This window comes from Mustela erminea, chromosome X (genome assembly GCF_009829155.1).
Source record: "Mustela erminea isolate mMusErm1 chromosome X, mMusErm1.Pri, whole genome shotgun sequence".
In the NCBI taxonomy this organism is placed as follows: domain Eukaryota; kingdom Metazoa; phylum Chordata; class Mammalia; order Carnivora; family Mustelidae; genus Mustela; species Mustela erminea.
Window position 1 is genome coordinate 60,048,697 of NC_045635.1, and position 26,756 is coordinate 60,075,452.

General features: G+C 42.5%; 1 protein-coding gene across 2 annotated transcripts in view; it reads right to left on the minus strand.

Annotated features, from left to right (window-relative positions):
* Window positions 1-535: 535 nt before the first annotated feature.
* Window positions 536-26,756, minus strand: part of HDAC8 (histone deacetylase 8) — a 221,868-nt gene continuing 195,647 nt past the window's right edge. For both annotated transcript variants that reach the window (XM_032331391.1, XM_032331393.1), the window contains one exon: window positions 536-803. In XM_032331391.1, coding sequence (XP_032187282.1) covers window positions 781-803 — 23 coding nt within the window. In that variant the 3' untranslated portion in view covers window positions 536-780. The remainder of the gene's footprint in view (window positions 804-26,756) is intronic.

Below are 26,756 nucleotides of genomic sequence, written 5' to 3' on the forward strand. Positions count from 1 at the left end.
GTCACCAGGACTTAGCAGGGACACACTAGTTCCTTTGTGAGGAAGGGGTGGTGGTGGGATGAAGTGGGATGGGGGTGGGGCTTCATGGGGGATCCAGTGCTCGGAGAGCTTCCCAGGCAGGTCCCCAACAAACCGTGGAAGCAGCAGTGTTATCCTTGATACTTTGGTGAGAGGAAATGTTCCCAACTGTGAGTGCTGTACGGGGGGCACAGTACAATGAGGACAACGGGACAAAGAGGTAGGTTTTCAAAGATTTTATTAAAAAACAAAATAGATCCACAACCCTAAAAACAACACAGGTAGATTTCTTCCCACCTCCCGGTCTACTGATCAGTTCCCCTCCCCTAAGACTCCATGTGGATGGTCCTGAGGCCCAAACCCTGCCTCTGGGCTCCCCCCACCCCGCAAACCAGTGACCAAAGCATCACGTTTTTCTCCAGCGCCTGATGTCTCCTTTAAGAAAATAAAAATACCCCCTCCCTGACTTGCTTAAAAATAATTTTCGAAGATTAAAAACGGCATTTGTGTGTTTTTTAAAAATAAACACTTTAAATGCTGGAAATCTCTTTCTTCCCCTAGGCCTAGCTGAGGCCTCTGGGGTGCCTGCCTTCCTCACCCCAGGAGGCCAGCTGCCACTTGGTGCCCCTTGGAAATTTTCAGGAAGTAATTTCTTCCAAATTTCCCCTGCAGTCACAAATTCCACACGCTGCTCGCATAAACACGCTGTCTTCATTACAAGCACTGCTCCTTGGCTCTGGAAACCTGATCTCTTTTTGTCAACTAGACCACATGCTTCAGATTCCCTGCAAACAGGAGAGAAAACAAAATTCAAATTCAGGTAACATATGTGAATTATACCTCAATAAAGCTGTTTTTTTTTTTTTTAAAGGACTTGCATTTTGGGGCTTGTTCTCTTGCTGCTCCTGGGAACCCAGAGACCTCAACATATGAACAAGCCCAGGCTAGCCTGCTGTATGGTGGGAGACATACGGCTCAGTTACCCTGGCAACTGCCAGTTACCCACTGGATGAGTGAGTGAGGCCTTTGGCAGCCAGCTGGTGGCAGAACCAGGTGGGTGAACCCAGCCAAAGCCAGCAGAAGAACCGCCTGGCTGAGCCCAGCCCAACTGCCAATCCACAGAGTCATGAGCTAAACAAATGATTATTTTAGGCCTCATGCTTGTGGTGCACGCGGGCACACTCGCTCACCCCCAACACAGTCAACTTCTTAGACTTCACACTTCACTAACTGTGTCAAATCTTCCTCCACCCTCCTCCTTTCTTCCTGGCTTAGCTGTGCACAACCCTCCTAGCATTTTCTCTTGTGACCACGTATGAAGTATGAACTGGGGGCTTTTGCCTGCCCTTGGGCCAAAGAGTCTTTCAGGGAAAAGGGAGCACCTGCAATCCTACAGATCTGAGCTCCACGAATGAAAGATGTGCTCACTTGGTCTCTTTCTCCTTGCCCCACTTGCCCAAGCAACACTGGGCTCTACACCCTGTTGACAACTTGTCCTCTGAATCAGGAAGAATGCACCATGAGGGCAGGGACCCAGGCTGTCTTGTGTTTTCGCTGATTGCCAAAGTCTAGCACAGGGCCTCACACACAGCAGGTGCTCAATAAATGGCTGCATACATGGAGGGAGGAAGGAAAGGAAAATAGCAATCAGCACCCACTTGCCTATCTAGTCTTACTTATTTGTTTATTTAGAGTTTATTTATTTATTTTAGTAATAAAGTTTATTTCTTTCTTTTGTCGTCTCAACACCCAACAGGGGGCTTGAACTCAGAACCCTGAGATCAAGAGTTGTATGTTTTTTTTGACTGAGCCAGCCAGATGGCCTAGTTTTAATTTTAATTTTAAATTAACATGCAGGAAAATTGATTTGTATGTGCAGGTCTATGATTTTTTCATACATGTGTAGATTCATGATACAGAACAGTCCCATTACATGCCTCCAAAATTCCCTGTGTTAGCTCTTGGCAGTCACATCCTCTCCTTTGCTTCTTACCACCTGGCAATCACTGACCTATTCTCATCACTCTAAGTGTTAGCTTTTTGAGAACGTCATATGAGTGGAATAAAAAAAAAAAAGTGTATAACCTCTTGTGACTGGCTTTTTTTCATGCAGCACAATGCCTGGGTGTGTCATGAAAACTTTCATGTGTATCAACAGCTTATTCCTTTTTTGGGGGGGTGGTACTTAACTTTTTAATTTTTAAATTATCATAGATTTATAGGAAGTTGCAAAACAATGTCAAGAGATACCCTTCATCCTGTTTCTCCGAGTGGCAACATCTTTTATAATGATTATTTGATATAAAACCCAGGAAACTGACATTGGTACAACATCACAGACCACATTTGAATTTCATCAGTTTTACACACACACCCACACCCACACACACTTGTGTGTGTGCATATGTGTCTGTATCTGTATGTGTATAGTTCTCTACAGTTTTGTCACATGTAGGTTTGCATAATCCCCATCACAAGAAGATACAGAACTTCATCTGTCACCATAAAGAGTTCCCTCCTGCTACCTTGTTACGGTAATTCCCCTCTAATCCCTAACCCCTAACAACCATTACTCTGGTCCCCGGTTTTATAATTTTGTATATAACCTTTTGAGATTGGCTTTCTTCATTCAGCATATTGCCCTGAAGATCCATCCAAGTTGTCATACGTTAAGTTCATTCTTTTTTTTTTTTACCACAAGAGTAGGATTCCATGGTCTGGATGCACCAGAATGTGTTTAACCATTCACGAACTGAAGGGTATCTGGGTCGTTTCCAGTTTGGGGCTATTACACAGAAAGCTGCTGTGAACACCCGTGTACAAGTTTTTGCATGAACACAGCTTTTGTTTCTCTGGGATAAATGCCCAAGAGTGCAGTTGCTGGATTATATGGTAGCTGCACGTTTGTTTTGAAAACTGTCAAACTGTTTTCCAGAGTGGTCATACCATTTTGCATTTCCACCAGTGATGTATGAGGGATCTAGTTTCTCAGCAAGTTTTTCCTTTTTTTTTAAAAAAGAGATTTATTTATTTATTTGAGACAGAGACAGAGACAGAGATCACGAGCAGGAGGAGGAGGAGTAGCAGAGGGAGAGAGAGTATCCACAAGCAGACTCTCTGCTGAGTGCAAAGCCCAACAATGCGGGGCACGATCTTGGGACCCTGAGGTCATGACCTGAGCTGAAACCAAGGTCAGCTGCTTAACTGACTGAGCCACCCAGGCCCCCCATTTCTCAGCATTTTTGTCAGCATTTGGTGGTGTCACTAGTTTTTATTTTGGCCATTCTTATAGGTGTGTAGAGATCTCTCACTGTGGTCTCCATTTGCATTTTCCTAATGGCCAATGATGTTGAACATCTTTTCATGGGCTTATTTGCTATCTATATATCCTCCCCATGTCTTTTGTTAACTGGATTTTTTTTTATTACAGTTGAGTTTGGAGAGTTCTTTATATATTATAGATACAAAGCTGCTGTTAGAGATATGATTTGCAAATATTTTCTCTCAATATGTGACTTGTCCTTTCATTCTCTTAACTCTTGCAAAACAAAAGTTAATTTTGTGGATCATGTCTTTGCTGTTTTAAAGCCTGAAACTCATTGTCTCTGGACAGTCTTTTATTCTTCACCTCTTAGTTCAAGCCACCTCCACATCTAATGAGTTGCCAAGCCTAATCTCCAGATGCCTCTCAACTCTGCCCTCTCCTTCCTGTTCCACTGTCTCAAACTTAGTCACATTTCTCATTAGTCAGATCACTGGTGCTCCTGCCTCTGGAGTTGTCCCCCACACATTCGCAAGCTATGATCACATGCCTTCCCTGCTCCCCAAATCCTTCAGCAGCTCCTCACTACCTACAAATGAAGTCCAATCCCTTAGCTTAAGGGTGCCCCATCCACACTTTCCCATTTCCATGGGGGCCTTTGCAACAATACGTTGCCTCTGCTGAGGAAAATCTACAGAGGATCCTGATGCTGAAGCTAGGGGTCCTTCTGACTCTCCGTGTAGCCAGAGCTTGACAATAAATGAGTGACTTCATGGATAAACAAAATTCCACGTCCACGTATTCCAAACACACATGTTCACAGAAAGGAAAGGTGGGTGCTGTATCCTTTGTTGCTCTGTCTCACTCTCCAGTTACATTTGGAGGCAATTAAGAAAAACAACAGAAATAATTTCCGCCAAAAGTTGATGATGAGCAATATTGAGTTTGGGTAACAATAAAAATGTAAGCTTAAATAATGCCTATTGTTTCCCCCTCACGTCTAGCTTTTCCAACAGTGGGTGGCAGCCTGAGAAAATTCTAAAGGCCGGCATGGTCTGGAGCCTGGGGAGACACAGAGTACAGACCAGAGGAGGAAAACACAAATGTTTATAGAGGCCAAGAATGCACTGTATGTGAGTCAAGCGGATTAGGGGCAAGATGTATGGAGCCTTCTTGAGCCTTTATTCTTTTTCTTATTTTGAGTCATGACATGAGTATAAGAAATAGTTCCCTTTTTTCTTAATTCTATTACAAAAGAAAACAAAACCAAAGCAGTGTAAATGAGATGACAAATGAAAATTCACACTTGGGGGCACCTGGGTGGCTGAATGGATTAAGCATCTGCCTTCAGCTCAGGTCATGATCTCAGGGTCCTGGGCTCTAGGTCCATATCGGGTTCTCTGCTCAGCAGGGAACCTGCTTCTCCCTCTCTCTCTGCCTGCCTCTCTGCCTACTTGTGATTTCTCTCTCTCTGTCAAATAAATAAATAAAATATTAAAAAAAAGAAAAAAAAGGAAGTTCACACTTGGCCTAGGGTAGAATATACAAGAGGGAACAGTGGGGCTTGTGGCACAGAGGATGGCAGGAGTTCACGAAAAGGGCAGCAGCGACCTAGTCCCAGACACTGACTACTGTGCAGGAAGGTGGGCCCAGTGTGACCAGATCTTTCCATTTTCCAAGAGAAGGCAGAAATTTCCATTTGTGTGCAAAGTTTCCACCATCTTAAATGCGGATAACTGCTTCACACTTTTTTTAGGATATCAATATATGAGGCCAAGTGAAACAAATTTGGAGGCAAGATGTGGCTCATGGGCTCCAGGGCTGTGATCTCTGGGACAGTTCTGACTTAGACCTCAACATCCTCAAATATCCTGGTTTGGACAATACATTGGATCATCATTCTACCTCTGGTGTATAAGAAGGAGTACCGAATTGGGACTCAGGAGGCCATCGACTGACTGACTGACTCATTTGTTCATGCATTTATTCAATAAACATTTATGGACTAACTATTCTTTGCCAGGCACTAGGTGCTGGAGAGCGCTGTCTTTAGTCCTTTTTTTTTTTTTTTTTGAGTTAATAGACTTTATTTTTAGAGCAGCTTTAGATTTACAGAATAACTGAGCAGAAAGCACCAAGACTTCTCAAATCCTCCTGCCTCTTGCCTCCCCTGGCAGGCGGTGTCCACCCTATTATCAACATTTTGCATTAGCATGGTACATTTGTTTTAGGTGATGAATGAATATGGACATGATTATTAAGTAAAAGTCCATAGTTTATATTTGGTTTCACTCTTAAGTGTTGTACAATTCTATGAGTTTTGACAAGTGTAGAATTCACCATTACACCTATTCGTGCCTTCCTTCCTTTCCCCAAAGCCTTGGCACCCACTGACCTATCTTTCTAGTTTTGCCTATTTGAGAATGTCCTATGGGTGGAATCATAGAGTACTCAGCCTTTACAGACTGTCTTCCTTGACTTAGCAATACGTGCTTAAGTTTCCTCCTTGTCTTTTTGTAGCTTGAGAGTTCATTTGTGTTTTGTGCTGAAAAATATTCCATTGTCTGGCTACACCATTGTTTGTTTATCTGTTTGTCTACTGAAGGACAACTTGGATGCTTCCAGGTTTTGGCAATTATTAATAAAGGGGACATAAATATTCATATGCAGGTTTTTGGGTGGACATGAGTTTTCAACTTATTTGAGTAAAGAGCAAGGAGTACAGTACAATTGCTGGATCATATGTTAAAACTCTGGAAGAACCTTCCATTTGTCTTCCAAAGTGGTCATACCATTTGGTATTCCCACCAGTAATGAATGAGAGTTCCTATTGTCCCACATCCTTGCCAGCATTTGGCATTATCAGTGTTCTGGTTTTTAGGTATTCCAATAGACATACAGTGATAGCTCATTGTTTTAATTTGCAAGTCCACCCACTTCCCTCCATCCTTCACTGCTATAAGCTTACTCCAAACCACTACCACCCTTTGTGTGGACAGCTTTAATAGTCTCAAAATTGGTATCCCTGTTTCTATCCTTGTCCCCTACAACCTATTTTCTACATTAGCAGGCAGAGTGTCTAGTTAAGACTTAGGTCAGAGCACATCACTCTTCTGTTCAAAATCCTCTATGGCTGCTAATCACACCTGGAATCAAATCCAGTTACCAAGCCCTGCAGGTTCTGGTGCCTGTCTCATGTATCCTACCAACCACCCCTCCTGCTTAATCTGTTCTAGCCACATGGGGCTTCTTCTTTTTTTTTTTTTTTTAAGATTTTATTTATTTATTTGACACAGAGAGACACACACCCATATGCAGCAAGAGAGGGAACACAAGCAGGCTTCCTGTCGATCAGAGAGCCCAACATAGGGCTCCATCCCAGGACCCCGGCATCATGACCTGAGCCGAAGGCAGATGCTTAACAACTGAGCCACCCAGACGCCCCTCATGGGGCTTCTTTTTGTTGCTAGAACACATGAGTCATTTTTCCTCCACAGGGCTTCCCCCGCTGTTTGCACTTGCTGTTCCTTCTGCCTGAAATGCTCTGTCCCTGGATATTCCCATTTCTTTCTTTTTTTTTTTTTTAAGATTTTATTCATTTTTGACAAAGAGAGATAGTGAGAGAGGGAACACAAGCAGGGGGAGCTGGAGAGGGAGAAGCAGGCTTCCTGCCAAGTGATGAGCCCCATGCAGGCCTCGATCCCAGGACCTTGGGACCATGACCTGGGCCGAAGGCAGATGCTTAATGACTGAACCACCCAGGCACCGTGGACATTCCCATTTCTGACTCTTCTCATTCAGATCTCAATTCAAAAGTTATATCGGAGAGGCCTTATGACTGCCCCATCTATGTGGCCACCTCTCCACTCTCCTGCCATCACTTTCTGTCACGCTATCCTGTTTTATTTCCTCCCATGCACTCAGCACGCTGAAAACATCTTGTGTATTGATTTTGATTGTGTTTGTATCCCTTCACAAGCCCTGTGAGGGAACCCTTGTCTGTCTTGTTCATCACTCTACTGTAAGCACCCTCGACAGTTCCTGGTACATGACAGGTGCCCCAGAAATATTCATTAAAGAAATGGACATCTGCGGAGCTATAGAAGCCGCAGATAAAGCACTTCCCCATTCAGTTCACAGAGGCTTAAAGTTTGGTCATTGCTCTTAAGGCTGTTATAAATGTGGTTGAGGTGAGCCAACATAGGCTTAAAAAGGAAGCGTCCATGCCACCAGGCTTTGGCAATTGAATTCTGAAGACAAGAAGTGTCATGGAAGTTTGGAGGAATGCTAAGGAACCCCAGCACCCTTGGAGGCTGAGTGGCACCACAGAGGAACAGAGAAGTAAATTTAGGGCTGTTGAAAAGTGTTTCCCAAACTTCCACTGTATGGGTGCCCATTTCAGGAATGCTGTCCTATCTACTTAACATCTGTATTGATAGTAACAATATTTTTCTTTGTATCATTTCATTAAAAAAATTTTAATACTGGGGCGCCTGGGTGGCTCAGTTGGTTAAACGCCTGCTTTCAGCTCAGGTCAATATCCCAGGATCCTGGGATGGAGCGGGGGTCAGGCTCCCTGCTCAGTGGGGAGTCTGCTTCTCTCTCTCCCTCTGCTTGCCGCTCCCCCTACTTGTGCACTCTCTCTCTGTGTCAAATAAATAAATAAAATCTTCAAAAAAATTTTTAATACCTTTTTGGGTCTCATCTATCCTAAGTAGTAGTAGGTAATCGTCATCATCAAAAACAGACTTGATGTGCTTAGTACATTTTGTTTTATTTTTTAAAAGATTTTATTTACTTATTTGAGAGACAGAAATAAAAAGAAATACAGAGAGAGCATGAGTGGGGGGAGGGGCAGACGGAGAAGTAGGCTCCCCTCTGAGCAGGGAGCCTGACACAGATGCGGGGCTCTATTCCAGACCCCTGGATCATGACCTAAGCCGAAGGCAGACGCTTAACCGAGGAAGCCACCCAGGTGTCCCTGTTTGGTATATTTTAAAATATCCACTAAAATGAATACAACTATTAAAATAAAAAATATCTTTGTGTCACCTCAAACTGTCTCTCACCCCAAGGGGCAGAAGGCACATTTTGAGAACAATCACTGCAGGGATTGCTCTGGGACAGCTGGTGCCCAGGCTTCTCTGCTGATTCTAGTATCTGTGAATCTTGGACTGTGCCCTCCCCAACTCTGATCCCCTGCCATCCAGCTCCCTCAACCCAATCTGGTCCCCCATCTCTGTCCCTTCATTTCATAAGCCTTTACTGTTGTCTGCATTGGGCGGGGCCCTGTGCTGGGTGCTGAGGTCACAGGGGGAGAGCAAAACATAGTTCTTGCCTTCAAGAAGTTCTCAGTCTAGTTGGAAAGGCATATATACAGACAAATACATCATAGTCCATAACAAGGTGACAAAATACCAGTCTGTACAGAGAGCTCAGGACATACAAAGAGGGTGTGGAGGGCTTCACAGAGGAGGCAGCATCTTTAAGGGCAAAGGGGGAGAGAATGTTCTAAACACAACTAGATATACAAAGGCAACTGCAAAGTTTTCGTGGCCAGAGCACAGGATGATGGGTCAGGGAAAAGGGCAATGAGGTTGGAGAGGTGGCCAGAGGTCAGGCCATCAAGGACCTAGAAGGCCATGGCCTTATCCTAGAGGCCATAGGGAGCTGCTGAATGATTTTAAGATGGGGAGGAGGCCCATGCAGCTTGATCTAGGGCTAGAGCAAGTTTTCTAGTTGCTGCCCCCTCACAACCATGTTTGGGGGTGGATCTCACCCTCTACCTGGGAACAATGGCAGAACAAAAGATTTCTGTGAAGCCTTGGGCATGTGCTGATATGGAAGGCTGATTCAATTTTAGCTCTTAATTGTCAACTGTATTGCTTGCCTTGGAATGTAGATCCCTCCTGTCATCAGAAAGCCTTTCAATGACAATTAAGTATAACCACCAATTACCACTTGTCTGCCACTGACCTGAATTAGAACCTGAGGCTGTGGATTAATCCCACCAAACTTCTGGCATTTACAGGATATCTGCACTTAAAGGATATTACCCTGATGGCTAGGGTGCTCCAGTCTTAGCTTGCAAGAGACTACTGCAATCTCAAACAGAATCGAAGCAATTTCTAAAATAGCTTATGATTCATTTTTTTCTCCCCTCCTGTGCCTAAATCTGCTGGCTCCATGTGGAGGGATAGGCACAAGTAACTGTAGAGGTGACATCACAGGAGTGGGCTGCTTGTCTGCCAGCCAGCCTGTGGAGCCTGGCCTGGAGTGGCTTATCTGCTGGGCAATCCCTCCCAGCCGTTTTGGAGTCACAGTTCCAGGTTCCTTGGTCCATGTGCTTTCTCCATATTTCTTTTTCAGACAAGAATTCTGGGCCGGGAAATCCAGGATAATGGGAATAGCAGTGGCAGGAAGAATAATACAGCCTTACATCTGTATAATGCTTTAGAGTTGTGAAATCCATTTGCTCCATTTTGCTCCACCCAAACACCAGTGGGAAATGGAAGCTGGGATTTTAGTCCTGAACTGGAGATAAATCCTCCTTCTCTTGCACAAAGGAGGTAAATGCTAACATTCCCCATTTGCTTCAGGGCCCATCATGATTAGGCCTTGGATACCACCAGAAGGTCAGAGAGACTCCTTTCAGTGTCTAGGTGCTTCCTGTAAGATATATTTTCTAGCACAAATTGCCTGGCAGGCACAATCTATTAACTATGCCATCCTGATTGAGCCAGCAAGTAGTGCCAGTCTCAGCACTGCCAACTCCTTCTGTACACCCTGGTTTACAGTCCCAATGGTCCCAAAGACCTTTACTGGAGCCAAAGGTATGGCTGTTAACTGTGGAGCCCTGAAGGTAGGGTGTGTCATGAACATCTGGAAGTGCCAACAGCTGCCAGAGCAGCTCAAGGGTCTGTGAAAAGAAAAAGTGGAATCCGACATATTAGCCACTACTGTGGATCCTGAGGTAAAGGGCCATCGAGCCCAGATATGAACAGCTGAGGTGTAGGGTGAATGGATTCTTTCCTTGAAGGAGCCAGAAAAATAGTTCTGCATGGATCTCATGTTTGCTCTGTGATGTTCCAACACCCGGTCCCAGCATAGTTTGTTGCCCCCAGTGCTCTACTGCTACACTCAGCATGAAAAGTCTCACAGCCTAGCTTCCCTCCCCTGATCCTCCCCAGCATCATGGCTGCCAAGCTGGAGACTAAACCGGTGACATACTCTTGCTGGGCCGCCATGGTTTTAGATTAGATTTCAGTGTTGCGCGCATGCGCACGTGTGCGTGCGACGCCTGTGGTTGGAGTGAGCCACGAGTATTCCAAGAGTGGCGGGTAATCCTGCTGTTGCTGCTGTAGGTGCTGCTGCCATCGCCACCGCACCGCGAATTCAGGATGATCCAGTGCAAGACATAAATGCTGGTCAGTGCCACGAAAACGTCATCTTCGTAAACCTAGATGCTGTACTCAGGCCATTCTGTCGGAAATCTTGGCGGGGTATAAAAGTGACCCTTTTGAAAGTTGAATCTGCAAACTTATATGTGGAAAGTGACTGGCAGAACAGAACATCATCACCTCCAAAGCAGAGAGGCCTCCCAGAACTTGTTTTCCAGCTCATGGGGGATATGTGCGCCTATGAAAATAGATTAAGGATCACTGCTTCGGCCTCTTTTAGAGATGTGAATAAAAAATCTTGGCTTGGGATTGCCTCCTCTCTGGTTGACTGATTTTTCAATTGATTTGTATTTATTAGCTAATGAAATTAAAGTTGTAAAAATGATAACAGAAACACAATAAATCTCCCCCACAACTGGCTGTTTCTATGTCACTATGGTACATTCCTCACTTTGATTACTTCAAAGTCTATTATTTTGTTCTCAATTATTCTGTTTTTCTGGCACTGGAGAAAATCAATTTGTTTTATTTTCTCTTATTCATGCACTCAATTATGCTCTTCGGGCACATTTAATCACTTTGATGTTTTCATTTTATGGCCCGTCTCTAGGCACTTCAGCTGCATTGCTGCCAACGGGCAAGCAGGACTAATTTGCATGTCACAATAGACTTGAAATTCTAACTCAATTTCGAAATCTTTATGAAATCTCCCTCCAAAATATGCTTGGAGCTGCAAAGAGGCAGAAGGATGTGGGTAAACCAGAAGCCTATAAAGATGCTTTCCTTTCTCAAAACACCGAGAGCTCTTTGGTGGCCTCACTGGAGCTTGGGGATGTCCTGGTCCAGGTGTAGCAGAGGAGTCTACAGGATGGGATGTCTGTAGAGCTTCCGCTGGGACTCTGTGGTGAGAATCCTGCAAAGACTGCCCCTCAGCATCAAGGCCAGGGAGGCTGGGCCTGCTTACTCTGGCATAAAACGCCTATCAGCACTGCTGGATTTGGCAGCTGTGCTAAAGACAGCACCTGAATCTCAGTTGGTTAAAGGGCCTCCGGGTAGACTGAGGGAATTGTCAACAGTAAGGCATTCCAGAACTCTGAGTGTTTTACCTTATTTTCTCTAATAAGTTCTTTTTTAAAAAAAAAATAGAAAAATGCAGTTTATTTTATTTTATATATTTTTTAACATTTCAAGTTTTGATTTATATTCTAGTTAGTCAACATACAGTGTAATATTAGTTTCAGTAGTAAAATTTAGTAGTTCATCACTTACCTATAATAGCCAGTGCTGATCACTACAAGTGCCCTCCTAATCTCCATGACCCATTTAGCCCATCCCCCACCCACCTCCTGCCATCGGCCCTCAGTTGTTCTCTGTAGTTATGAGTATCTTCTCTAGAGGTGCCTGGGTGGCTCAGTGGGTTAAGCCTCTGCCTTCAGCTCAAGTCATGATCTTAGGGTTCTGGGATCGAGCCCCACATCTGGCTCTCCCCTCAGCAGGGAGCCTGCTTCCTCCTGCCTCTCAGCCTACTTGTGATCTCTCTGTCAAATAAATAAATAAAATCTTAAAAAAAAAGAGTATCTTCTCTAGTAAGTTCTAACCTCCTTTCTGATCCCTGATTATTTTAGAGCTAACAGCTGGAGGGGAATAAGTGCTATAATTGCTTTAGGCATGTACTTTGGGCAAACAGGATAAAAAAGCTTAATTAAACACATTAGAGGCCTCCAAGTATTCTTCAAAATTTCTTGGTTTGGGGGCGCCTGGGTGGCTCAGTGGGTTAAGCCTCTGCCTTCGGCTCGGGTCATGATCTCAGGGTCCTGGGATCAAGCCCTGCATCGGGCTCTCTGCTCGGCAGGGAGCCTGCTTCCCCGCCCGCCTGCCTCTCTGTCTACTTGTGATCTCTGTCTGTTAAATAAATGAATAAAGTCTTTAAAAATATTTCTTGGTTTGTTGTATACTAAAACAAGCAACTCCATCAGGAAGAAGGAAAATTCCATATTTCCTCTTCTAAACCTTGGGCATGACCTTCAATTTCTCAGGTGGAATTCCAGCTCCCTTCCTTGTTCTGTGACCTTGTACAAGCTAATCAACCTCCCTAAGCCTCATCTGTTGAATGGAGCTAATAACATTATCTACCTCAGAGACAGACTTGCTTCCCAAACTTCAATACTGCCAAGAAATTTGTCATATTTATATACCACTTATGTGGAAACCTCTCTCATACCAACTCTGTTTTAAAAAAAAAAAAATTAAGCTTATCCTAAGCAATGATATCTGTGAAATCATCAGATTTTGATGTGACAGTTATATTTCTTTCCAATACACACTAAAACATACACGGCTGACCCTTGAACAGCATGGTTTGAACAGCATGGGTCACTTATACATGGATTTTCTACAGTATAGTGCTGTAAAAATATTTCCTCTTTCTTATGATTTTTGTAATACCATTTTTTCTCTACCTTACTTTATTGTAAGAATACAAAAACACTAATTCAAAGGGATACATGCACCCCTATGTTTATAGCAGCATTATTTACAATAGCCAAGCTATGGAAGCAGCCCAAGTGTCCAATGATTGATGAATGGATAAAGAAGATGTGGTATATATATATACAATGGAATATTATTCAACCACAAAAAAACTGACTGAGTGGCTCAGTCAGTTAAGTGTCTGTCTTCAACTCTGATCATGATCCCAGGGTCCTGGGAAGGAGTTCTATATCAGGCTCCTTACTCAGCGGGGAGTCTGCTTCTCCTTCTGCCCCTCGCCCCACTTGTGTTCTCTCTCACACACACAAATAAATAAATAAATAAAATCTTAAAAAAAAAAGTATTACCATTTGCAACAATGTGTATAAATTGATGCTAAGCAAAGTAAGCCAGAGAAAGACAAATACCATATGATTTCACTCATATGTGGAATTTAAGAAAGAAAAGAAATGAGCAAAGGAAAAAAAAAAGAGAAACCAAGAAACAGATAGTTAATTATAGATAACAAACTCATGGTTACCAGAGGGTAGGTGGTGGGGGGATGGGTTAAATAAGTGATGGGGATTAAGGAGTACACTTGTGATGAGCACTGGGTGATGTATGGAACTACTAAATCACTAAATTGTATACCTGAAACTAATATAACACTGTATGTTAACTAATGGGAATTAAAATAAAAACTTAAAGAAAAAAAGAATATAGTACACAAATACATATACAAAATGTGTGTTAATTGTTTATGTTTCAGTAAGTTTTCTGTCAACAGTAGGTTATTAGTAAAGTTTTGGAGGATTTAAAAGTTATATGCATTTGTGTCCACCCAGGGACACCAAAAAACAAAGACAAAAATTTAAAAGAACCCAAACAAACAAAAGTTATATGTAGATTTTTCAAGTGTGTAGGGTGTTGGTGCCCCTAACTGTCACATTGTTCAAGGGTCAACTGTACATCAAAATACCAAATTAATTCCTGCCTTAAGGTCTTTGATCTTGCTCTTCTCTTTATCTAGAATGTTTTTCACCCCAATTTTTGCAAAGCTCCTTCCCTTACTTCATTAAGCTCTATTCCCAAATGTCACCTCCTCAGGGAAGGCTTTACTGACCATCTACCTAAAATAGCACCCCACTGGAATTTATCAGTAACCAACCTTAAATATTTATTTGTTTATTGTCTATCTTCCTCACTAAAATGTAAGCTTCACGATGGGCAAGGCCTATACCTGTCCTATTTACATCTCTATCAGCAGTGCCTAGAATAGTGCCTGGCACATATTAACACCAAATATGTATTTGCTGAGTGTATGAAACATTAAAATAAAAAATTAGCAGTAACCAGGCTCCCCTTCCACCAGAGAAAGCAGAGTGGAAAGCCAGAACTTTTATCCCTGTTCAATGGCAAGGAAGTTTACCCACTGCTATCAGTAGAGACCACATGGGGGGCAGTAACAAGGCTCCACTCCCATTCCCAGCCAGGGTGGCATCAGTGGAGTTCTAATGGGGAACCTGAATTTCCACTCTTGCCCAGCAATGAGGAGGTGCCCCACCTCCCTCCAGGCTGTCTATGGCAGCTCAGTGGGGAACCTAGACTTTTATCCCTACTTGGAAGTAATGGGGTGATGCTCCCTCCTCTGCCATCATGATGTCAGAGGAAATCTGCTAAAATGGAAGATTTAAGGAAGATACAGATATTGTAAAAAAAAAAATCTAAAAATTACAATAGAAAGTCACTTATACCAAGAAACAGGAAACTATGAACTCAAATGGGAAAAAGACAACAGATGTCAACATAGCAATGACATAGATATTGGAAATGCCAGACAAGGAGTTTAAAGAGGCCATCATAAAAATATTTCACTGAGCAATTCTGAACATGCTTGAAAAAAAAATAAGAAGTCTCAGCAAAGAAACAAAAGAAATAAAGAAAAACTAAATGGAAATTTTAGAACTGAAAAATACAAGTAAAATAAAAAAACTCAATAGATGGGCTCCACAGCAGAGTGGAGGGAGGTGGGAGAGGTAAAATCAGTAAACTGGAATATAGAACAACAGAAATTGTCCAATTTGAACAAAAGACAAAAAATAGTCCTGGAAAATGAGAAGAACCTCATGGACCATGTGGAACTACAATATAAGATCTAACATTCATGGGGCATCTGGGTGGCTAAGTCGGTTAAGGATCTGACTCTTGGTTTCAGCTCAGGTCATGATCTCAGGGTGTGAGATTGAGCCCTGTGTCTGGCTCTGCAATCTGTGGGGAGTCTGCTTGAGATTATCTCCCTCTCCCTTTGCCCCTCCCCCTACTCTCTGTCTCTCTGTTTCTCTTTTTCTCAAATAAGTAAATAAATAAATCTTAAAAAAAAACCCAAAAAACCCACCCAAACAAAACGGGATCAAGAGTCATGTCACTGAAGTCCCAGAGGGCAATGAGAAAGAGGATGGGACTAAAAATGAATTTCTTTTTTTAAAAATTAATTAATTAATTACAGAGAGAGAGAGAGAGAGAGCACAAGTAAGCATAGCAGCAGAGGGAGAAGCAGGCTCCCTGCTGAGCACAGAGCCTGAGATGGGGCTTCAATCTAGAACTCTGGGATAATGACCTGAGCTGAAGGCAGATGCTCAAATGACGGAGCCACCCAGGTGCCCCTGAAAAAGAATTTCAAGAAATAATGGCTATAGATTTCCCAGATTTGGCAAAAGATATAAACCTACAGATTCAAGAATCTGACTGAACTCCAAACTGGATATATCTAAAGAAATCCACACCAAGTCCTATCATAATCCAATTCCTAAAAAATAAAAAATTTAAAAAAACCGGGGGAAAAACTATAAAAACAATTCTGGAAAGCAGCAAAAACAGAAACAAAGTCTACAAGGGAAAGATAATTCAAATGACTGGTTTTCTCATCAAAAACCATGGAGGCCAGAAGGATGGTAAGATATTTTTCAGGTGGTGTAAGGAAGTAACTGTCAACACAAAATTCTAAGTCTACGAAAATATTTCTCAGGAATGAAGGGGAAATAAAGATATTCTCAAAGGAAAGAAAATTAAGGATCTGTTGCTGCCAGACCTACGCTAACAGAATAGCTAAAGAAAGTTTTTGCAATGGAAGAGTAATAATAAAAGAAGGAATCTTGGAACATCAGGAAGGAAGAAAGAAAATGGAAAGAGTAAAAATATGAATAAACATAAACATACTAGGGTTTCCCCCCTCCTCTTCAGTTTTTTAAGTTATGTTTAATGATTGAACCAGAAATGATAACACTGATGTAGTTGTAATGTATGTAGAGGAAATACTTAAGGCAATTATATTATAAATGGGAGAGGGGAAAAGACTTAGAGGTAGGTAAGTTTTCTAAACTTCATTCTAACTGGTAAAATGTTGATACTAGCAGACTGTAGTAAGTTAGGCACATATAATATATATCCAGAGACAGCACTAAAATGCCTACACAGGGGTGCCTGGGTGGCTCAGTGGGTTAAGCCGCTGCCTTCGGCTCAGGTCATGATCTCAGGGTCCTGGGATAGAGCCCCGCATCGGAATCTCTGCTCAGCAGGGAGCCTGCTTCCTCCTCTCTCTCTGCCTGCCTCTCTGCCTACTTGTGATCTCTGTCAAATAAATAAATAAAATCTTAAAAAAATAAAATAAAAAGCCTACACAGAGAGATACAAACAAAACCACTAAGGATGAATCAAAATGAAAATTGAACAGAGGTATAAGTTACCAACAGTAAAGGACGAAGAAGAAAACATAGAAGGAACAAAGGGAACACAGAGAAAACAAAACATGAAGGGGCGCCTAGGTGGCTCAGTCAGTTAAGCAGCTGCCTTTGGCTCAGGTCAGGACCCCAGGGTCCTGAGATTGAGCCCCACATGGGGCTCCCTGCTAGGTGGAGAGCCTGCTTCTCCCTTGCCCTCTGCCTGCTGCTCTGCCTACTTGTGCTCTCTCTGCATCTCTCTAATAAATAAATAAAATCTTAAAAAAACCCATAAAATGGCAGATTTAGTCCCTAACATATCAAAACTACATTGAGTATAAATGATCTAAATACATTAGTTAAAAGACAAAGATTGGCAGGGTGGCTAAAAAAGTGATCCAACTATATGCTGTTTTTAAGAAGCTCATTTCAAATATGATATTAGCACATTGAAAATAAAAGGATCGAAAATACATGCCATGCAAACATTAATAAAAGAAAGCAGGAGTGGCTATATTCATATCAGATAGAGTAGACTTCAGAGCAAAGAAAATTACCATGGACAGAAAGGGACATTACATAATGGTGAAAGGGTCAACTGACCAAAAAGATATAGCAACCCAAAATGTATATGTGCCGAACAACAGAGCTTCAGAATACATGAAGCAGAAGCCGATAGCGTTATAAGGAGAAATAGGTTCACAATTAGAACTGGAGACTTCTCTATATCCCTCTCTCAGCAACTGATAATAGAATAAGACAGAAAATGACAAAGAATACAGAAGAACTCTACAATGCTACCAGCCAATAGGATCTAATCGACACTGATAGAACATTCCATGAAACGACAACAGAATACACCTTCTTTTCTAGCACTCACAGAACATATATCAAAATAGACCATATACTGGGCCATAAAAAACCCCAACAGCTGAACAAAATTGAAATTATAAAGCACATGTTTTCTGACTACAGTGGTATCAAAGTAGAAATGAAAAACGTCCTGAAAAAGAAATCTCCAGGCCCAGATGGTCTCACTGGAGAATTCTACTAGAAAGAAGAATTAACAGCAATTCTCCCCTATCTCTTGCAGAAGACAACACTCCCAAACTCACCTTACAAGGCATTATTGGGCTGATACTGAAAGCAAATGATGACAGCACAAAAAAGAAAACTGCAGGCTAATATCCCTCATGAATATAGATGCAAAATCCTCAAGAAAATATTAGCAAATAGAATTGAGCAATGTAGATAATAACAGTACACCATGGCCAAGTGGGGTTTATTCCAGATATGCAAAGCTGGCTCAAAGTTTGAAAATCAATCAAGCTAAAATACCATATTAAAAGGCTAAAAAAGAAAAATTACATACACATTACTATTAGTATCAAATGATGCAGAAGCAGCATTTAACAAAATTTAACACCCATTCATAACAAAAACTCTCATAAAACTAGGAATATAAAGGAGTACTGCTTCAACTTGATAAGGAAGATCTACAAAAACCTACAGCTAACATCATTTATTATGGTGAAATACTGAGTGTTTTTCCTTTGAGGTCTGGACTAAGGCAAGGATGTCTTCTCTAACCATTCTTATTTAATGTAATATTGGAAGTCTAAGCCAGTGCAATAAAGTAAGAAAAGGAAATAAAAAGCATACAGATCAGAAAGGAAAAAAAAAAACCAAAACTGTCTCTATTTGTAAATGAGTGGTGATCTATGTAGAAAATCTTAAGGAATCTATAAGAAAACAGAATTAATAAATGAGTTCAGCAAGGTCACAGGATATAAGTGCAATATACGAAAACTGTATTTCTATACAGTAACAATTTCCACATGGGAACCAAAATGAAAAAAAACAATAACTCAAAGAAAACTTAGGTACAAAACTTGTTTAGGATCTGTATGCTGAAAATTACAAAACGTTGAAGAAGGAAACAAAAAAAGTCCTGAATAAATGGAGAGACAAACCATGTTCATGGATTGGAAGACTCAATGCAATAAAGATGTCAGTTCTTCCCAAACTGATAACCAGGTTTAACATAATTCCTAACAAAATCACATTAAGGTATTTTGTAGATATAGACAAGATTATTCTAAAACTTATATGGAAAGCAAAGGAACTGGTATAAGCTAAAACAATTTTGAAAAAGAAGAAAGAGGAATCACTCTACCTGATTTAAGGTTTATTATATAGCTATAGTAATCAAGACTGTGAGGAGGAATAATCACATAGCTCAACGGAGCAGAAGAGAAAACTCGGAAAGACTGTTGCCTTGGAGTAAAGGAAGGTTTTGGAAAGGAATGTGGTCCTAGGGAGCTCTCGGGACTTTATACCCTTCTACTAGACAAAAGAGGCTTTACAGCATGAGTCCAAGGAAAATCTGCTCTCTTGAGTGGACAGCTGGAAGCACTTAAGAATTACTAGAGGTACTTAAGAAAGGAAACAGCACCTGAGACGTAAATTTCTCACTCTCCAGTCCCTGTCTTTCCAGCAGTGTGCAGGTGCAGTGACCAGGTTTTGTAAACCAAAAATTAGGAAATAAGTTCTGATATAATGATAGCAATAATAATAATTAAAAGCTCAAACATGTAGGGGCACCTGGGTGGTTCACTTGGTTGAGCATCTGACTCTTGCTTTCAGCTCAGGTCATGGGGATTGAGCCCCGCATTGGGCTGTATGCTCAGCAAGAGTCTGCTTGAGATTCTCTCGCCCTCTCCCTACCCCTCCTGCTTGTGCTCTCTCTCTAAAATAAAAAATGAATAAATCTTAAAAAAAACCCCTCAAACACATATTACTTTTTTCTGAATAACAAAGCAACACATATTCATGGTAGAAATTTTGAAAAATACAGAAAAACACGAAAGGACAAGTTAAAAAAATATTCATAATCCCAGTTCTACCACCAAAGTAACTACTGTTAGTTATTTTTTTTTTTTTAAATTTTTTTTTTTTTTTTTAAGATTTTATTTATTTATCAGAGAGAGATGGGGGGAGAGAGCGAGCACAGGCAGACAGAATGGCAGGCAGAGGCAGAGGGAGAAGCAGGCTCCCTGCTGAGCAAGGAGCCCGACGCGGGACTCGATCCCAGGACGCTGGGATCATGACCTGAGCCGAAGGCAGCTGCTTAACCAACTGAGCCACCCAGGCGTCCCTAGTATTTTTGTTTTATTTCCTTTGGGCGTTTCTCTGTGTATATCCACACACTCACTCATACACACATTATATCCACACAATTGAGACTATATGGTATTAAATCATTTTTTATCCTGTTATTTCTCACTTAATATTATTATCATGACAATAATTTTGTGGCATCCAATTGCTTTTAAAATTTTCTTTTTAATTGGCTGCAACAACGCTTCCATGTAGATGTATTTGAGACAATGTATCATACCTCTAATTCAATATATCAAAACAGAACACATCAAGTATATGTTTCTGTAAAACTATCCCCCTCCTCCAATGGCTCCCCATCCCAGTTGGTATCCAGGCTGGAAAGCTCAGAATCATCTTTACTTCTTCCTTTCTTTTTGATCCCCTATACATGACCCATTTCTAAGTGTTCTTGATACTGTCTTCCAAACAACTCTCAGCCATTTGGGAGGAATAGGATAGGGAATATCCTAATATCACTGTTCTGGTCCAGGCTCTTTCAGGCTCAATCTTGGAATACCACCATGATTTATCCAAATAGCACTGCATCATGTTATGTCCTAATTCCAGAACCTAGAATGGCTGTCACTTTATTGTATCCAATATGGACTACTCAGCCTGAAATTCAAGGGAACTTGCAATCTGCCCCTGGCACTCACCTGAGTTTCCCTAGCTTATAAGCACTTCTGCATTCTTATCAATTTAAATCCTCCAAACCTTTTGAAAGTAGTCTCCCTAAAGTCTTACTCCCCCACTTCTACATAGGATCAGCCTTATTATATCCTCATCTGTCTAAGAAGGTTAATTTTGTCTCCTTCCCTAGACTTCTCAACTGTTTATTAAAGGCAGAGGCCATATTTTAAACTTCTCTTACACCTCTCATGGCACTAAGAACATGGGAAGCTCCAAAAACTAATCATTGATTGATTTAATGGGGCTCAAGTAGAGACATAACCATACTTCTTAAAATTAACCTGGTTCACAACCTCACTTTGGGAGACATTGCAGGGTGAAAAGGGTTTACTGGGGGCAATTGAAAAAAAATACAGGGGATGATGAGTAGATTTGACTGACCAATACTGTTATAAAGCAGAGGGCACCAGGTCTGGATTCAAATCCTGAGGGCACCACTTACCTGCTACATTAGGCATGGTACACCATGTCTTTGGACACCAGTTTCCTACCTTATGAGGTAATTGTGAGGATTAAATGAGATCACATACGTAAAGAACCCAGCATATGGTATAGTATAGTTGGCGTTCAATAATAGTTCCCACCTCCTGGATTTATGTAGGTATTTGGTGTCTTCATAAGTAATCTACTGAGGGTTTTCATGGTTTGTTAAAAGCTGTTGTCTAGGAATGCCTGGGTGGCTCAGTCAGTTAAGCAGCTGCCTTCAGCTCAGGTCATGATCCCGGTGTCCTGGGTTAGAGTCCCACATCAGGCTCCTTGGTCTGAGGGGAGCCTGCTTCTCCCTCTGGCTCTGCCTGCCTGTACTCTCTCTAGCTCTTTGACATATAAATAAAATCTTTAAAAAAGAAAAAAGCTGTTGTCTAGGGGTGCCTGGGGGGCTCAGTTGGTTGGGTGTCTGTCTTCGGCTCAGATCATGATCCCAGACTCCTGGGATTGAGCCCCGCATTGAGCCCCACATTGGGCTTCCTGCTTGGTGGGAAGTTTGCTTCTCCCTCTGCCTCTCACCCGGCTGTGTTCTCTTTCTTTCTCAAATAAATAAATAAAATCTTTTAAAAGAATAAAAGCTGTTGTCTAAGTTACTGTGACCTTGGGGAGCAGTCTTCATTTTTATTTTAGAATTTATAAGTTTTTCAGCCAGACACTTTTTTTTAATTTATTTTTTAAAAATATTTTATTTATTTATTTGACAGACAGAGATCACAAGTAGGCAGAGAGGCAGGCAGAGAGAGAGAGGAGGAAGCAGGCTCCCTGCTGAGCAGAGAGCCTGATGCGGGGCTCGATCCCAGGACCCTAGGATCATGACCTGAGCCGAAGGCAGAGGCTTTAACCCACTGAGCCACCCAGGCGCCCCAGCCAGACACTTTTAAAAAGAGTTTATTTATTTATTTGACAGAGGGAGAGAGCAAGCACAAGCGGGGGGAGTGGCAGAGGGAAAGGGAGTAGGCTCCCCTTTGAGCAGGGAGCCCAATGCGGGGATTAATCCCAGGACCCTGGGATTATGACCTGAGCTGAAGGCAGACGCTTAACTGAGTCACCCAGGTGCCCCTCAGCATGACATTTTTACAACTTCTCTTCCTGTTGAACAATGACAGCAACAACAAGCCTTTCCAATTCTTTTACTCTTTAGTGAAACAAGATAGGAACCTGGTCAATGGGGAAGCCAGGCTGGTAGTAGGCTCTTGGAAAGAACCACGGTGGACTGGAGAAGAATAAAAGGACAGGGGATGGCTAGGGGAGATAAGGAATGGACATCGCACAGATCCTCCCCTGAAGTAATGCAAATTGGCTCGGTATTCTCTACAATCCTGCTCCAAATCCTTCTAAGAAGCCCTAAAGCAGATAGTCAGTCTGTCTTGGGACCAACTCGGCCTTTCAACTTATCCTTATGGCTTCTCAGGAAACAAGAGAAGGTGTAGGAGCAAGTTGAGTTTCCATGGTGTAGAGTCCTGTCAGGCAGGAGCGCTGCTTCAAGCTTGGAGCTTCAGCAGGCCTTGGACATGTCCAGACCTGATGTCCTAATTGCTAGTCCTTAGAAGAATGTCAATCCCAGACTTCAAATTGCCCAAGGAGGGGCAGATTACACTCAGCACAATGGTGTTCCTGAGAATATTACCAATAGATGTGCAAAGGGACTCATCTTGGGGCCATGGAACTGTAAATAGCAGAGTGGGGCTGGTAAACACCACACACTTCAGGTAGCAGGAGCTGGATGGGTTAGCTTCTTCCACCTTTTGTCCTCTTTTACTTCTCTACTCAGCTCAAAATGGAGTAGAAAGGTTCAATGATAGTATGGTTGGGTGATGGGAGCATGGCAGGGGTAGGTGTTAGAGAATGTTAAAAGGCCTGGGTCAGAGGCCAGGACTGCCAAGTGTTGCTCATGGCTATCTTCCTCCCATTTCCAGAGAGACATCCAATTTTAGGTGCTTTGGGTCAGCCACGTGGAAGGGGCTGGATATGCAGTGAAGGGTGGGAAGAGTTTACCAGGGGCAATTGGGAAAAGGGGGGGTGTTAAAAATGGGATTGAAAAAATGAGGTATGACAAATATACTTGGCAGGGCAACACTGCAAAGAGAAGAGGGGGGCTGGAAAGGACAAACAGCCTGACTCCAAAGCCCCAGTTCAGAAAGACTAGGGTTCAAGTGTGTGCTCTACCACCTATTAGCACTGTGTGTAGCACATAGTAGGTGCTTAGTAATTGCTTGCTGAATGAATGAACAAATGTGACCTTGGCCCAGTCACTTATCTTCTCTGAGCCTCAGTTTCCTCATCTGTAAAATAAATAGTAGCTATTGTTCTTATTATTTCACCTGTGTTGTCTCTCCCCTATACCCACATCAGTTGGCTAGTCCATCTGCCCAACTCTGCACTGTATGAGATGCCAATTCAGCCTCCTTCATCAAGGGTCAGAAAAGGCAGATGTTTATAAGGCCTTCTCTTACCTCTTATGTCCTCCCCCTCCTCTTCCTTCTTACCTCTTGGCCCTATCTGTCTCCTTTTCTATTCCAGGCAAACTTGGGGTAAAGTCTGGGAACTCAGAGCAAGTGAGTTATAACCTTCAATTACAATGCCAACACATACTTGTGCATGCACAACTCACCCTCCCTCTGCACTCAGCCACAGAAGGTTGCGTCTGGGTTGCAACAAGAAGCTTTTGTCCCCCTAGGGACCTTTACTCAATTCAAATGTCATCAGTACTAGGGACTAGAAAAACTCTACCCCTGTTTCCTCACACAGAGCCAGGCAGGCTTGAGGAGCTAGCCATCCCTGGGGATTGATCACATCAGCACTGTTCCAACTCTGGAAAGTTCAGTGTGAGCCAGCTCTTCTGGAGTATATCAACCAGAGGAAAGGCAAACAAGTCTAAGCACATGAAGATGGTGTGAGGATGATTTTACAGTAGTGGGCATGAGCTAAGCTGAACGATCCACACTTCCTTGTGAGCACTGACACATATCTTCGAGATTCACTGGCACTAGAAGAGCAATTTGTTAGAGCAATACATAGCTTTTTCCTGTATAAAGCTAACAGCTTGAATTGACTCTCCAAGGTTTTTTGTCTTTTTTTTTCCTCTTGGAAAGACTAATGGGCAGTAAAGACGGGATACGGTGAGGTCTAAATTTGCCTTTCCCTCCAGTCAACCTGTGGCACATGTAACATATCTCTAGAAGATGAACCTCCCCAGGTTTGATCTTCAGTAGGTTAAAAATCCCATCTTTTGTGCTTCTAGGGGAATGTGATGAGAAAGAGAAAAAAACCCAAGCTCAAAGGCTGAACAAATTCAACTGAGACATACTGGCTAAACTCCCTCCCGTAGAGTGGAGCTTAATCCATCCACTCCATCACGGCCATTGCATCTTCCCAAATCAATTCATGCCTCCCCCGTCCTTTGTTTTTAATATGGGGGACGGAGGGCAAGAGACACTGTGAGAAATGGCCAGCCTCAGTGAGGTTTTAATATGCAAGAACAAATGACAAGTCATGTAGGCAGGTTCAGGAAAATCTTTCAGAATGTAGAAAATTCAGCAGCTTTTCCACACTGACCATTGTCATGGCAACGCACTATCTGATGGCAGCATGCGTCACCAGGCTGGAGGGGCACGGTCTCAGTATAGCAGGTTAGCCTGGCCATTTTTAGCAACATTTGGACTTCTTTCTAGCCTCATTTCTTCTTGGTTTAGCTGAATTTCTTTCTGGTTCTGGACTTGTGAGCTCTGCTCATTTGCATGGTTAGAACACAAGACTTTGTCAATATGAAGGAGATGGCTAAATGGAAAATCTGATAATTCCTAGTATTCTATAGCCAGTCTACTTCCTGTCTGCCCTCCCTGGCTCCTCCCCACCCACTCTCAGCCATTTAATTTCTTTTCTTCTCATCAGTTCTTCCCTCTACACAGTATTACCTCCCCCCACCCCCGCCCCACCAATTGTGACTCATCTACCAACCCCTGCACTCTCATCATATTCCTTTTATTGTTTTTCTATTTTCTCATTTTTAACATACAGCATCCTAGGATCTTAGGATTAGAAGGAACCTTAATAATCTAGTACAATTGCCCTCCCCCAATGCAGGAACATGTCTATGATACGACAGTCAAGTGACTATCTAGCCTCTACTTGCAAGTCTCCAGGAACAGAGTCCTCATTCCTTTTTGGGCAGCCTGCTCCAGTTTGGGTAGCTCAAAATGTTAGAAAACTCCTCCTCCTACTGAATACAAATTCGCCTTTTTTATAATATTTACCCACAAGTCCTAGTTCTGTGCCCTGTGACCACATAGACTCTGCAACAGCCTCTCAGAGATATGAAGTAAAGACCACATCTCCCTGGGTCTTCTTTTCTCCAAAAGCCCCAGCTCCTCCAACCAGACCTCTTGGAGCCTGGTCTACAGTCTTTTCTCCCTCCTGACTGACCAGTAGCATGCTTCTGTTTGCCTAGAGCCCTTTTAAAGTGAGGATGATACTGCATCAGCATGGCTGGAGGCTAACTTGTCCTGGAGACTCACACCAATGTCCGCATTGACTAAAATCCCTAGCTCTTTCAGACAAAATGCTGCTGAGTCATAACTTCCCGAATCTTGTGTGTGTCCAATCGCTTCTGAGGACCCAATTCCTGGTCCATACATTTTCTCTCAGCTTAATGTCTTTGTACTGCTATCAGAATATTGTTTTAACCTGTCAGGATCTTCTAAAAACCTTGGCTTACATGTAACTTACACGTCCTCTAAGATTTTTGATGAATCCCCCCCCCGCTCCCGCCAACCCTCAAACTAATCTTTTATCTCAGATCTTTTAAAAATGTATTCTTCTTTTGGGTTTCTTACCTTTCCTAGTTCTCTTCCCTTTGAATTACCTTCCTTATGTCTTCTCTCACTTGTCATTTTCATTTCCTCAATAGCAAGATGTCACCACTCTGGAGATATGTGTCTGGGTACGTGTGCAGGAAAGCATGAGGGCATACAGATATCTGCACATACGGAGGTGTGAGCAAGAACCTGCAGAGGCTTGTTTAGTTTATCTGTTTCTATTGCTTTGTCTGTACTCTACCAGGATTTAGAGCCTAGATCAGGGGTGGGGGGAGGGGATGGTAAGGTTGAAGGAAGAGGGGTAAGAAAAGTTGGTTCAGGATCAGTCCCAAAGGAAACAGGGAAGGTGTCCTGGGTCTGTGAGGGGCAGGTGGAAATTAGGGTGGGAGCACTAGTGTTAATCAGGGCTGCAGGAGAGTGAGAAGGACTGGCAAAGGGCCGGGAATAGAAAGAGTTGGAAGGCCTTAAAGACTGTACAAGGGAGGAGGATTTGGTTAGAAAGTGAGGATTTGTGGGGTTGGTATCCACCATGACTCCAGAGGGAGGTAGCTTGAAACTACAGGGTCAGGAGAAGGATGAGAACTATGGGACAACTCACAGAGACAATAAGCCTTGCTGTGAGCATAGCCTTACAGGTCTATGACTTGTGAGCTTAGGGAATTTTCTCTGCCCAAAGGAGTCTGGGACGTGGAGTCCCTGCCTAAGGACTTGGCTGTTTTCACAGACTGGACTCTACTAG